Source organism: Neovison vison, chromosome 6, assembly GCF_020171115.1.
Source record: "Neovison vison isolate M4711 chromosome 6, ASM_NN_V1, whole genome shotgun sequence".
In the NCBI taxonomy this organism is placed as follows: Eukaryota; Metazoa; Chordata; class Mammalia; order Carnivora; family Mustelidae; genus Neogale; species Neogale vison.
Genome location: NC_058096.1, coordinates 47,123,823 through 47,137,932, shown reverse-complemented (window position 1 = coordinate 47,137,932; position 14,110 = coordinate 47,123,823). Strand labels below are relative to the sequence as shown.

The 14,110-nt window shown below is 42.7% G+C and overlaps 1 protein-coding gene across 2 annotated transcripts in view; it reads left to right on the top strand.

Annotated features, from left to right (window-relative positions):
- Nucleotides 1-2,789: 2,789 nt before the first annotated feature.
- The window catches only part of DCBLD2 (discoidin, CUB and LCCL domain containing 2), a 96,632-nt gene continuing 85,311 nt past the window's right edge, over nt 2,790-14,110 (top strand). Inside the window, exon 1 of one of the 2 annotated variants that reach the window (XM_044251196.1) lies at nt 2,790-3,320. In XM_044251196.1, the coding sequence (XP_044107131.1) occupies nt 3,116-3,320 (205 nt within the window). In that variant the 5' untranslated portion in view covers nt 2,790-3,115. The remainder of the gene's footprint in view (nt 3,321-14,110) is intronic. The other variant, XM_044251197.1, reaches the window with a different exon arrangement.

Genomic DNA, 14,110 nt, shown 5'->3' with positions numbered 1-14,110 from the left:
AAAATACCAGACAGTCAGTAAAACAGGGATAAAAAATGTGAGTACTCCTACCTCTTACTTTAGGTATTTATAGTTGGCATCTTTTCATGCTGTGTTATCAAGGAGTAGAGGGGACTATAGGCCAGGTTTTGCCTGTTGCAGCAAGGCTTCTACAGTACCAAGGGCCCAACTGCTCCAGGGGCGAATCCTCTGCCCCTGGAGCAGTTCCACGTAGTCAACAGAGTGCCAGCCTGAGGTTCACAATATCTCAGTCTGCCTCTATTTCTGTGGCCTTAAAGTCGTCATGAAAGGAGTTGTCCAACAAGCAAGATGGGTTGTCTCAGAGAGCCTATTGCTACAAATCTTAGTATGTGACTGACTGCTTGTCATGTTAGCATTCATGTCTGATGTGTCCAATACTGAGCTCAAGATCTTCTACTTCCACATTCAACCAGACCAGTTTCCCTTATCATGTTCCCTTGCTGTGTGGAAGGCAATGCTTTCTACCTAGAAACCTGAGCATCTTCCTTGACTTTTCTTTATTCCCATCTAATCAGTCACTACGTTCATAAATATCCTTCATGTCAGCCTCTCCTGTCCAAGCCCACTGCTCCTGAGGTTCAGGTTCACTGTCACTGCTTTTAACTCTACAGATCACTGGGCTGGTCTATGGATGAGCTCTTCCTGGCTTCCAGTCTTGCTCTCTCTACACCCTCCTGCCTAGTTGAGTTTTCTGAAATAAAAATTTAATAATGTCGCACTTTCTTAGAACCCTTTAGGGGTTTCTCAGTGTTATAAAAATAAATCCCAGGGCGCCTGCGTGGCTCAGTGGGTTAAAGCCTCTGCCTTCAGCTCAGGTCATGATCCCAGGGTCCTGGGATTGAGCCCTGCATCCGGCTCTCTGCTCAGCAGGGAGCCTGCTTTCCCCCTTTCTCTCTGCCTGCCCCTCTGCCTACTAGTGATCTCTGTCTGTCAAATAAATAAATAAAAATCTTTAAAAAAAAATAAATAAAACCCCGACTCCTTAGCCTTAGATCTTGCTCCTATCAATGTTTCTGGACTTGTTTTCAGCTCTTCTTGTTAAACCAGCAGCAGTTAACCGCATTGAGCTCCCTCAACACGATTGACCTCGATTACCTTGGTGCCTGTGAGCCTGCCTACTTTCCCTGTAGCTTTAGATCACTTTGTCTCTTTATTCAAGATTTTATCCAAGATGAAGATCACTTTCTTCACTTTGTCTTTCTATTCAAGACTCAGCTGGAGTTTCATAGCCACCATAGTTTATACCTCCAAAATGGCACTGACAGAAATGATTTTGTTCACCTCCCCCACAGAACGTAGGCTCCTCCTGTTGAACTTCTTATGTCCACTGCCTACATTAGTTCTATAGCATAGTGAGGTCTAACAGACATCCAATACATGCTTATTGATTAAATTTGCTAGAAGAGTTGAACGCATGAGGGGTTTATAGTGGAGTTGAACAAGATGACTGCCAGCGTCCTTCTCAACTCTCAGCTTTTCATTTGAAGATACTCGTCCCTTCCATGGTTTTGAATATCACATCCATTTATTACTCTCACCCATGACTTCAAGGCACTCCTCAACCTGAGCTTTAGACAAACCTGCCTGTTACATAACTTCACATTCTAGCTGCTTAGTGAGCGTCTCAAATTCAGCATGTCCAAAATTAATTCACTTGCCTTCACAACCTGACACAACTTTCCAGTTTTCTGTAGTTGTTAATGACACCATCCTTTTCTTGGGGGCCCATATTAAAAAAATCCAGGATGGCACCTTTCTCCTAAAACCAATCACTGCCTAGTCCTGAGGATTCCCCTTTCCCAAAACCAGTTGTTTTTGTCACTACATTTACTTACAGACTCCATCGAATTTGTTGCACTCTGACTTTCATGATGTATTTCCCTCTCTGTACCAATACTAGATCCTGGAAAGATTTCTGTATTATGGCTGTAAATCCCCCAAGTCTCAGCATAAGTTTTGCTAACAGATAGCAGGTGGTCAACAACTCTTTGTAGAATGGCTGAATGAATGTTAGGATGTTAGGTTTAAAATGTTTTCGGGGCAGGGATTTTGTTATATGCTTTTTTTTTTCTTTTTTTTGTCCTGCCCCGAGTACAGTAAATCGAGTAAAAGGCATAGGAAACAAGAAATACGTATTCTTTTATATTGAACACCGTATTTTTTAATTTTAAAGTGGAGTTGCTGCAACAACTGGCTGCAGTTTTAATTAAAACAAACAAACAACAACAACAAAAAAAACCACGCTCTATTTTTTGGTAAAATGTTTCTTAGCCTCAGCTCCCAGCTAAAGCTATCCAGGATCCTGGTTTCCCACCCCTTCCAGTGGCCTGATGCGCGGCAGGGGAGGAGCAATGAAAAAGCTGGGCCTGAGGAGCCAGGAGAGAGGGATGGGGGAAGTCCCGGAAGTCATTGACCAGAGCAAGCGGCGGCCTCGGCGAGATCAGCTTGGGCTCCGGTCCCAACAATAACAGGCGCGCGGGCCGGGCGGGGCTGCCGGGGGCCCGAGCTTGGGGGCGGAACCCGGATTGGGGGAGGCGGGTGGGACGCCTCGCTAAGGCTGCAGGGGATTGGAGGAGAGAGATGAGGGGCGGTTGAGCTCAAGGAGTGGGCCGGGGAGCTAACGGGCCGACAGAGGAGAGAGCGTGTTGATTGGGAGGCGCGGAGGGAGACGGACCGGAGCCAACTGCGGATTGGCCGTGGCGGGTAGAAGAGGCGTGGTCAGTGCGCGCCGGAGGGAGCGCGAGGGAGCGGGCGGCTGGCCTGCCTGCCAGCTAGCCGGAGCCCCGGGCGTGTGCTGCGAGAGCCCGGGTCGGGTTGAGGAACGCGGTGCGGGAGGCGCGTCCCCCCGCAGCTCCTTCGCGGCTCGACTACCCCCCTTCCTTTCCTCTCTTACCCTGCGCTCTGGTCTGGGGTCTCGGGGCAGGGAACGGAGGGAAGGAACTAAAGAGGAGGAGGCGAAAGCGGAGCGAGGGGCAGAGAGGGTCCCGGCGCGGGGCGCGGGGCGCAGCGCGCGCTGCCTCTGGCTCTCCAGTACGAGCCGCCACCGCCTCGCCCGGGGCGTCCGCACTATGCAGGCGGACTGCGGGCCACCGCGATGGGGAGCCGGGCTGTGCTGAGAGCCGGGCGCAGCCCTCACAGTCTCCGAGTCCGGGCCGCGGCCGCCACCCCCGCCCGGGCCGCGCTCCCCCTCTCCCGCCCTCTCCCTCCCCTCTGCAACTCCTCCTCCTTCCCCATGCCTCTATTCCTCCTGCTCCTACTTATCCTGGTCCTGCTGCTCGAGGACACCGGAGCCCAGCAAGGTGAGTGGTCCGCGGGGAGTGCGCAGCGCGCGGAGCCCCAGGGGCGGCGGGGGCGCTGGGGGAGCCTCCGGGATGCCGGGTCTCCCGGTGGGGAGCCGAATCTGCAGATGCACGGGGGAGGGTGCGGTGAGCTTCGGTGCCTGGCCAGACCTGGCCGACCACTCACTGGGTTCATTTGCAAAGGTGGGCTCTGCCTGTTGTCCCTCAAGTTGGCACGGCTTTACTTTTTGACAAGGCCTTTGGTTTTTCCGAAAAGAGAGAAGCGAGACCCTGCTATGAAGGCCTCCGTTTTGGTATTGGATTTTTCTGGGGAAAATCTTTGGGAGGAAAAAGAGAAGTTTTGGAAGTGTGACCCCTAAAGTTAGGTTACACTGATGGACAGAGTAGCAAGGCAAGGTAATTAAGTAGCATCTTAAACCAATTAAAGGCAGGTGGCGATAATTATCATCTTTTGTGAAAACTGCTCAGGTTCAAAAGCGAATTGATTCTGGTTAGCTTCGAGTCTGGAATTCAGGACATGCCCTTTATGATTACCTTACTGTTATTCCTGTTGGTGATCTGGATTTCCTGGGTCAGACACTCAGTCTGACCCAAGGCACGTGCTGTGTTCCCAGATGGAGCATTCGGAGTTAAAAGGGTAAGCCCTTCCAGAAAGTGACAAAACTTTTTTTCCACCCACAGTCCTTGAAATACCTATTTCAGAACTGAGCAAAACTGTTTATTGAATAATCATCATAATGGAAAGAGAATGCAAGGCTGATTTCCTCCCCCACCCTTTAGTACTATTTTCAGGCAACGAACCACAATTTTTGAATCAGTTTGGCATCAATTATTGAACACATTTTTCCGTTGCATTTCCTTCTTTATTGCAGTGAGAAGGATATGGGTTGGACTGTTGCTTATTGCTGGGAAGATTTTTATTTTAAGTTGATGTCCATGTTTAAGTCCCGGTGAAAAGTTGCTCATATGGTTTTCAGAGAAGTGTAGAATCATGGCCATAGGCCTGTCATTATGAAGATGCTGAAACTTTGACAGGCATGTGGAAGTATAATGTAACAATAAAGAAAAATATATTTGGTAAACTGACCTCTTTTAGCTCTAGGCACATTTCTACATAGTGTAACTTAAAATTCAGATGCTTAGCATTCATGTTTTTAGTTAGATTATCTCCTTAAATTCTTAAACATCAGCACTTAATAAATAGAGGTGTGATAATCTCCCCCCCCCCCCGAAGTTTTAGAGTGTATGCTTGTTTTCTTCCTAGTAGGAGAAACAAAAAACAAGAAGGCTTACCTACAGTCAGCGCTAATTGGGACTGACTTTGTGGCAAGCACAGTTCTAAGTGATATATGTGTATTAAGTTGGTTAATCCTCACCACACCCATCCAAGATAGTGTTATCCCATTTGAAACATAAGGGAACCGAGACACAAAAAATACAAGGTGACACAAAAAATACAAGGTACGTTGATACAGAAAGAAATGTAACTACATAAGCAGAATACTCTGTTTTGCTTATTTCTAGACTGAGAGTGTTTATATCGTTTTTAAAAAATATATATTTGAACAGTATAGAATCAGTTATGTCTCCTCACATGAGACAGTTGCTTTAAGCTTCAGAACTTCATGAACCAGGCCTAATTAACATGCACCATTCCCTTATTTTCTTCCAAGGTGTAATTTCAGTTTTTAGCACAGCCTTTTAACAAATAATGGTCCTCTTTCACAGTGATGTCTTATATAAACTGTAGATTAACACAAATAGAAATGCTGGTGGTAATTTAAAAGACCTCTGATTTCTAGTTCTTTTGATTGGGTAAATTTTGTTAAGTTATTTAATTTCTTTGTACCTCAGTTTTCTTGATCAGTGATATGAGAATAAATACCTATTTTGTAGCCTAACAAAGATGAAATAATAGTACATAGGAATTTTGTAAATGGAAAAGCATAATATAGCTTTAAGTGATTATCATTATTAATTTTGAGTTTATGAAGTTGATAAGAACAAGTCGGGTATATATTACTGGAAACTCAGGAGTTTTGAGATTTCAATTCCCTATTTTTTAAAAATAACTTTTTTTTTACCCACAGGACCCTGATGCAGTCTGTAGTGGAATTGCATTTAAACTAGTCTTAACTAATCTAACAGACATGCTTTGGAGTCCATTGTATTCCCTCACATAAGCTGAAAAGAAGTCTAATTTCAAAATGAGAAGCAGTGTTTTAAAACACCTATAGAATTTTTAATAATGGAAATGTCTGCATATTGTAGTGTTAAGTGACAAACTGTACTTGTTATTCTATAAGAAATCTTCGGAAGAAGACTGAAAAGAAGTAATAGTAGTTGCCTTTTGGTGGTAGAGTTGTAGGTAATTTCTGTTTGCTTTTCCAAATTTTCTGCAGTTCACATACAGTCAAAATATAAGCTGTGGAAAAAATGTTTTGTGATATTTAGGTTTTCCTTTCTTTAGCCAGTCTAGGTGGAAATGCATTTAATATATATGTTGTAGAGAACTATACCTTGGGAATTTTAAAAAATCTTCCAGACATCATTGTAAAGTAGCAGATGTTACTCTCTTTCCAGTTCCAGTCGACCCTTGTACAACACAGGTTTGAAGTGCACAAATAGCTGCCAATTTTTTTTCTAATAAACATACTAGAAGATTTTTCGGTGATTTACAATTTGAAATTTAAAAAAACTCACAGAGGAACTGCATAGCCTAGAAATATTTTTAAAATATTGAAAAAGTTAGGTATTATTGTAAGAATACAGTATATAATACCAGTAATGTACAGAATACGTGTCAATTGACTTACAAGTAAGGCTGGTCAGTTTTCTGGTCAGCAGTAAGTTCCTGGAGAGAGTACAATGTTACAGATGGATTTTTGACTATGCACGGGGAGGTCAGCACCCTTAACCCCTGCCTTGTTCAAGAGTCAGCTGTAGTGCTATATACATAACTATTCCTGAGCAGATTTTCTGCTGACAGTGATTTCTCTTTTCATTTGGCTCAGAATAAAATTTATCGTTGGTCTGAAAATTTGTCAGCCTTTCACAACAGAGATGTATTTTAAACAATATTATTTCATTTACTTATAGATTATATTTCCTCACATTTAATTGTACGATGATGGTGTTTTAGATACAGCTTCCATTGTTGTATTTTTAAGTTCTAATTTTTTAAAAAATATTTTTATTTATTTATTTGACAGAGTGAGAGAAAGATCACAAGTAGGCAGAAAGGCAGGCAGAGAGTGGGGGGAAGCAGGCTCCCTGCTGAGCAGAGAACCTGATGTGAGGCTTTGAGGCTTTGAGGCTCTGAGGCCCGATCCCAGGACCCTGGGATCATGACCTGACCCAAAGGCAGAGGCTTAACCCACTGAGCCACCCAGGAGCCTCTTCAGATCTAAATTTGATGTTGAGTTCATCTTCAAAATCTTTTTATTGTTGAAAGCATTTTTTTTCTGTAACACGTCTGAAAGACTTATATTGTTCAAATTTATCATGCTAATTGCATCTTTGCTACTGTAATAAATGTATTCAATAGGAAGTTGAAAGTCTACTATGAATGTTTCTGTGTCCCTGATTTACATTTCGACTAGAAATTTGAGTCCCTTCATCTCAGGAACTCAGCTTCCTAGTTCATGTTCTGGAGGGCTTTGCCACTACTTTCTGGGTTAGATTATTTGAATGTGGTAACATATTAGGGAATTTTTACGATTTATTAAAACTGATTTGTTTTTGCCTAGTAATACGAACTATTTGCGAAGGTATTGATTTTTATTTACTCATCTATGAAACAAGACAATTTCATTCTTTTTTTTTTTTAAAGATTTTATTTATTTATTTGACAGAGATCACAAGTAGGCAGAGAGAGAGAGAGAGAGAGAGGAAGGGAAGCAGGCTCCCCGCTGAGCAGGGAGCCTGATGCGGGGCTCGATCCCAGCACCCTGAGATCATGACCTGAGCCGAAGGCAGAGGCCTAACCCACTGAGCCACCCAGGTGCCCCAAGTTCATTCTTAATTGTTCAATTTCACAATGAGGTCCGAATTAATGTGTGGGGGAAAATTCTTTTCTGTCAAGTAATGGCTTTATTTGGTTGTGATGCAAATAAATAGTTTTTCAACAATATTTGTGAATTGTCAGAAATGAACACATCTCCCTCAGTAATAAATATTTTTAATTATTTCTAATATCAACTTTAGGTTAATTTAGAATTTTCAGTTGTCTTTTCTTGGTTTGATAAAACATTAGGCCTCTTACATGTAGTTTTGTTCAGAGGCAAAAATTAAAGCATCCTTTTTCTGCTATATTTCTAACTAATATTGCCCAGTGAGAATTAGGTATATAACATAAATTCTGCGTGTGCTAATGACTAGATTAAAAATCCACATTTTTAAAACTTAAAAGTGAAAAATTAATTGTAAAATTTTGGTTCATCATTTTAGGTAGCTTTCCGTATGTTACAAGCAAAGAGGAAATATGATGTCCCACTGGACATGGTTAATAATTCTATCTAAACGTCTGAGCTTCATTCTAGAAGACTAACATAAAAATAAAACAAAACAGAAAAACCTTAAGATCATGAAATCTGTGTAAGTGAAAGTACCAGGGCTGCTATGAAAATGACAAATGAATTAATTTCCAAAAAGAAATTATGAGATTATAGTATGATGTGGAAAGATTACATGTACATAGAGGTAGTTTTAGGTTTAGGATTATACTTTACAAAATGAACCTAGGATGTGAAAGTTCAGGTGGTAATATTGCACATTAATTGAATACATGCAAATAGTTTCTATTTGAACTTCTTCATTAGTTGGATGGATGTAGAATGATGACATAAAATTATTGGGATTAGGAAAAGCTTCATAGAGATAGTGAACTGTGGTTGTTGAAATATGAAGTGAGACAACTTGGCAGTTTTTCTTCTGTGGCTCATGGATTCAGTTTACAACCTTACCATGGCCTTGCCACTTTATTTTTTAAATATTGTACAGATAATTACAGTTGTTCAAAACCAAAAACTTAATTGCTGATTACCCACACCCCCACAGTTCTACCCCCGATCTATCAATTTATGATTTTCATGTTTCTTCCTCTTCCATATCCATCTACATAATCATCTTGCATGGTTGTAATTTTAGACATGTTGTGTTATGTTCTGTAATCATGTTGTGTTATGTTCTGTAGACATATTGTGTTGAAATTAATTGTGTGACCTAATTTAAGACACACAAGCATACTTAAAAATACAGCAAAAAAAATCGAAATGTAAAAATTCATCACAAGACATTATTTATGAAGTATTTACTGTATTGTTTGGAATTGCTGCTGCAGTATTTTCTTAGTCCATTTGATTAAATTCTTCGTTGAGGGTGGGATCTTTAAAAAGGTATTTAAGTTCAAAATATTAGCTTAGAAACCTACGTAATAATAACTTCCCAGATCATTATGTAGATTGTCAGTATAATCCACAAGGACAGAAAATACAGATAATCAAATAAACTAGTATTTAATGAGTGTCAGTTTCCACTGAAACAGATGGGTAATAGGGTGATCTTAAAAGTATGCTAAAACATTATCTTCTAGATCAGCCTGCACTCTGAAGGATATGTACTTGGAAGAAAAATGTTGATTAGCTACTTGAATTATGGGGAAGAGCCCCCAAGGTGTAGGCTCCCTCAGCTGCTTTCTGAGAATGGGCCAAGTTTCTTGCAAGGCTTTTGTTGAGCTGGTTGCATGCAAGTGTGCAGGCAAAACTAAATTGTGGTTGATCAAAGAAAAGATGCTGGTACTCTTTATCATCCTCTCATTAAGAAATGGCAGCATGAAGTAGTACCAACTCTGAGCCTCCAGGCGTGTGTGCACATATGTCAGTACAGTTCTGAGACATTTAGAGAAGAGTGAAACATTGTAATTGTTTATAGGGAACCTACAGTCTAGTTGAGGAAATATTGATCTGTAAGTTGAATTATGTAGAAAAATAAGCAAGAAAAGTTGCCTGTTGCTGTGGGTTTGAAGGAAAGAAGAGCTCATAGGAAGTAGGAGAGATCAAGTGCTTGCTGATGAGGCGCCTGGGTGGCTCAGTGGGTTAAAGCCTCTGCCTTTGGCTTGGGTCATGATCCCAGGGTCCTGGGATCGAGCCCCGCATCGGGCTCTCTGCTCAGCGGGGAGCCTGCTTCCCTTCCTCTCTCTCTTCCTGCCTCTCTGTCTACTTGTAATCTCTGTCTGTCAAATACATAAATAAAATCTTTTAAAAAAAAAAAAGTTGTTGCTGATAAAGTGTTTTAACTGAGTGAGCTTTAAAGGATTGATAGGTTTGTAGTCCACAGGGAAGACAGGTATTTGAGAAGGAAGAGCACAGCATCAGAACAGAAAGAAGTCAGGAAAGCCTGGGAGTGCAAAAGCCTGTCCTCTTGCAATGAGTAGCAGCAAGACTCTAAGCCCGTGGTCCTGGCTTCCTGCTTCCATCTTGAGCCCCATGCCTAGCATGCTCCTGCCTAATAATTGGGGGCAGATATTGGCTGGTTGGTTGCTGCTGGCCATGGTTCTTAAGCATGGGGGTTCTGCCTTCCTGGAGCAGTGTGGCTGGCAGCCTCTTGTTGACCTGTATGATACAATCCAAACTCCTTTGCATATTATAAATGTGATTTTTTTCTGCCCGCATTCTGGTCTCTCCCTCCCTGACTTAATTTCATACCAGCATCCCTCAACTTTTACCTGTAGTTTATGTGTAAGACTGAGCTACTTTTTTTTTTTTTTTAAGATTTTATTTATTTATTTGACAGAGAAAGACACAGGGAGAGAGGGAACACGAGCTGGGGGAGTGGGAGAGGGAGAAACAGGCTTCCCGCTGAGCAGGGAGCCAAATATGGGGCTCGATCCCAGGACCCTGAGATCATGACCCGAGCTGAAGGCAGACGCCTAACAACTGAGCCACCCAGGTGCCCCTGAGCTACTTTTTGCTGTTCTAAAGTATACTTTCATGGTTTTTTGTTTTTGTTTTTTTTGCCTTGTTCCCTATGCTGACTTCTTTATAGATGCTGTTTTCTCTACTTAAAGAGAAGGGGGTCTTTCTTTCTTTGTGTGATAAACTTCTAATCTTCCGTCAGAACACTTCTTGGGTATTATCCTGGAAAAGAGTTCTTTAACCATCACCACACACTCATCTCCAGACAGGAGTTTTCAGTTACTTCTCATTCAGTAATCACACTGGATATATGTATTTGTCCTGGCAGATAAATCACTTAGACTGATTTTCTTATTTCTGATACTTAGCATGATGTATGTCGTTCAAAAAATATGCATTAAGAACCCATTTCTGGAGTGAAGCTGCTGCTCCAGCTACATGATCTGATGTTAGTCTCTGGGTGTCTACACACCGTTCATGCTGTTGTTGGTTGTCACCTCCCCACAGTTAGCAGTCCGAGCCTGTACCTCTTAGTCTCCTGAGAGTAGAGCCCCCTGTTGAACCTTACTTACGGCCTACTCGCTCAAGGCCTAACACTCTGCTTAGTGTTTTCCAGCTCCCCTGTGTCTGGGAGGTAGACTTCTTTGCTGCTTTGGTGAGAGGAGTCCTTGCTCTAGACCTCTGCACATAGCCATGGTTTCTTCTTAGGGAAACACTCTTTGTGCCCATCTTGTCAGATAGGTCGTCTTTAAGAACAGTAGCAGTCTAAGTCAGTGTCAGCAAATTGGGTGCACTCCTTTGCCCTGTCTTTCAGACTCCGATTTAATGGCCACCTCTGGCATTACCAGCGTTCCCCAGTTTTGGCTCTAGTAGTTGCCTGCCTCCTTTTTCTTTGACAGCTCCAATTCCTGGAGAGTGTTCAGGTAGTTTTAATAATCTGGTCTCCAAGGAAGCAAATGAAAAATGAAGGCTGGAAATATCAGTGGGAACAAGATTCTGGAGGACTTTCCACTGACGGGCACACAGGAGTTTGTACCTGAAGAATTAGTCAAGCATCATCCTTAGGTTCCTCGGCCTTCATCCAGTCCATTTGTCTGTCTCTACGTTCACTTTGGCATCCCAGCCTTACAGGTCCCTCATCTCTTTGTTCTTCCATTGTCCTTAACTGATCCCAAATGTCCCACATGCCAGTCCCCTCTGTCTTCTCTGATTCTGGGTAGCTTAAAGTTACTGGAGAAGGCCATGTGACCTTTGTGACTAGATCTACAAAGTGAAGGACTACTAATCAAATCTCCGGTGGGGCTTACTGCTCAGCAGGAACAGTGTGACTGTCCCACTTTGTAGAACTGTACTCCTGCCCTGCTTCCCATCCCATCACAGTAGAACTGCCTTCTGCTTCTTTTCCTTCTTCCTGAAATCATCTCTTCCACTTGGCCAGAACACTGCTTAATCAGGGAATGCAAGTTGTGTTTTAGTATAATTTAAATTTGAATGGTGTTTTTTACTCCATACCTGGGGTCATGCTCAAACTACCACTGACTCGTGTGTATCTTTCTTCTCAGCTGTTTGCTTTCTAGGTACCTTATATCTCTGCTTTTTTTTAGTGATGAACTTTCTAATGAGTAGACTACATCCGTGCTGTACCTTTTCTTGGTGTCAGGAGTACAGCGAATACTTGTTAAATGCTGATTTCCTTGCAGCCTGGTCTCTGCTCTGCTGAAAGTATCATTTAAATTGTCAGATTTTTGCTTTTTTGGCTTTGGCTTGTGTTTACTCTGAAAAACCTGACCACTTTGTTTGTCTTCACTATTTCAAACTTTGGTGGACTGTGAAAAAACAGATACTTTGGAATCAGACACACTTGGATTTCAATATTAGGCAAGGATATCGCCTTAACATTCTTAACTGTTTTTAAATATAGAACGCACCTCTCTTTTTAGAATGTTGGAGAGCTAGAGTCAAATCTGTTTGGGTAATCAGTAAATTTTTGTTGAATGTGTGATTTAGTATGAACGGAGGTGGTTAATGTGTAAGCAGATGACAGGTTTGAGAATTAGGAGAAGGGTGGAGACTTCATGGTAACTGAAGTCAGAGTAGGGAGATAGCCCTGGTAAAATACAGAGTGGGGGAAGACCTGAACAACAGCAGTCTGTATTAAGAAGATAAAGTCCACAAAGATGCTGGAGAAGTTGCAGTTAGTGCAAAGAACTTATCCAGGAAAGGAGGAGGAAGTTGCAAAGATGGTGGAAGAGTAGGGGACCCTATTTCAGCTGGTCCCCGAATTGAGCTGGATAGGTACCAGACCATTCTGAACACTCATGAAAGCAGCCTGTGATGTAAGAAGATATAGCTGGATCTCTACAAATAGAATATCTCTGGTGATTGGTTTCAAGGTATGAAGTGGGGGGCTGTGATTCTGCAGTCAGATATCAGGAGATAAACAGAAGGGGGAGGGAGCCTCCAGGATCTTGCAATGCTGGAAGGCAAAAGCCTCCCCAACTGGGGACTGGATGCAGACTCAGACCGGTAGCGGTGGGGAAAGGACTTTAGGGCAGCCTCCCTAAAGGACTTTAGGGCCTTGCATGTGAACTGGGGATGGCTGGCGGTTTAAAAATCACAAAGGGTAGAGATGTACCTGGACCTGGAAGTGAGCGCTGAGAGTGCTGTTGTGGGACGCACAACCCAGGACTGCAGTTTTTAGAAGTACAGACAGAAACGAGACAGTGTGGTCTGGAGAGCTCACTAAAACAGACTACAGTCTCTGTTCTGAGACAGAGGTTTGGATGTGGTCACTTCTGCTCTGACTCACGGAAGAGACTTGGAAAGCTGCCAGGAAAAGTCACCAGAGAACAAAAGCTCCAAAAAACCGGTTTTCACTCAGCCCATCCCCCTACCCCCCAAGGGGGAAGGGCAACTCTGCGCAAACAGAGTTGCCTGAGTAACAATGTGGCAGTCCCTCCCCCAGAAGACAGGCTGGAAGAACAAGGGGCCGACAACCCTAAGGTTCCTATAAAACAGGTGCATCTTGCTTGGGTTGTGGTCAATAACTTAGACTTCATACATTCCCTCAACCACCGCTCAACAGGATGACTAAGAGGAGGAACCCCCAACACAGGGAAGATTCAGAGATTGTGACCCCGGCCACAAAACTAATGGATATGGATATAAGCAAGATGTTGGGACTAGACTTCAGGGTAACAGTTATGCAGACAATAGCTAGGATAAAGAAAACCAGTAATGGCAACATAGATTCTCTAAAGACAGAAATGAGAGCTGATTTGGCAGAACTTAAACGTTCTGTCAATGAGATCCAATCTAACCTAGATACTTTAACAGCTGGGTAAATGAGGCAGAAGATTGAGTTAGTGATCTAGGTGACAAACCGATAGAAAAGAAGAATAGGAGGAGGCCTGGAACAGCCAGCTTAAAATCCATGAAAACAGCATTAGAGAAATAAATGATGCCATGAAACCTTCCAGTGTCAGAATTATTGGGATCCCTGAGTGGGTGGAGAAAGAGAGGCGTCTAGAAGATATATTTGAGTGGATCTTAGCTGAGGATGTCCCTAATCTGGGAAATGAAACAGGCATTTGTATCCTAGAGGCAGAGAGGACTCCTTCCAAGATCAAGGAGACCAGACCAACACCCTGGCATGTAGTAGTAAAACTCAAAAAACTTAGAACCAAGGAAACCATCTTAAGGGCAGTTAGGGGCAGGAGAGTCCTTACATACATATGGAAGAACATCAGATTTACATCATACTTGTCCACAGAGGCCTGGCAAGCCAGAAAGGGCTGGTAAGACATATTCAGGGTACTAAGTGAGAAGAACATGCAGCCAAGAATACTCTATCCAGCAAGGCTGTCCATGTTCATG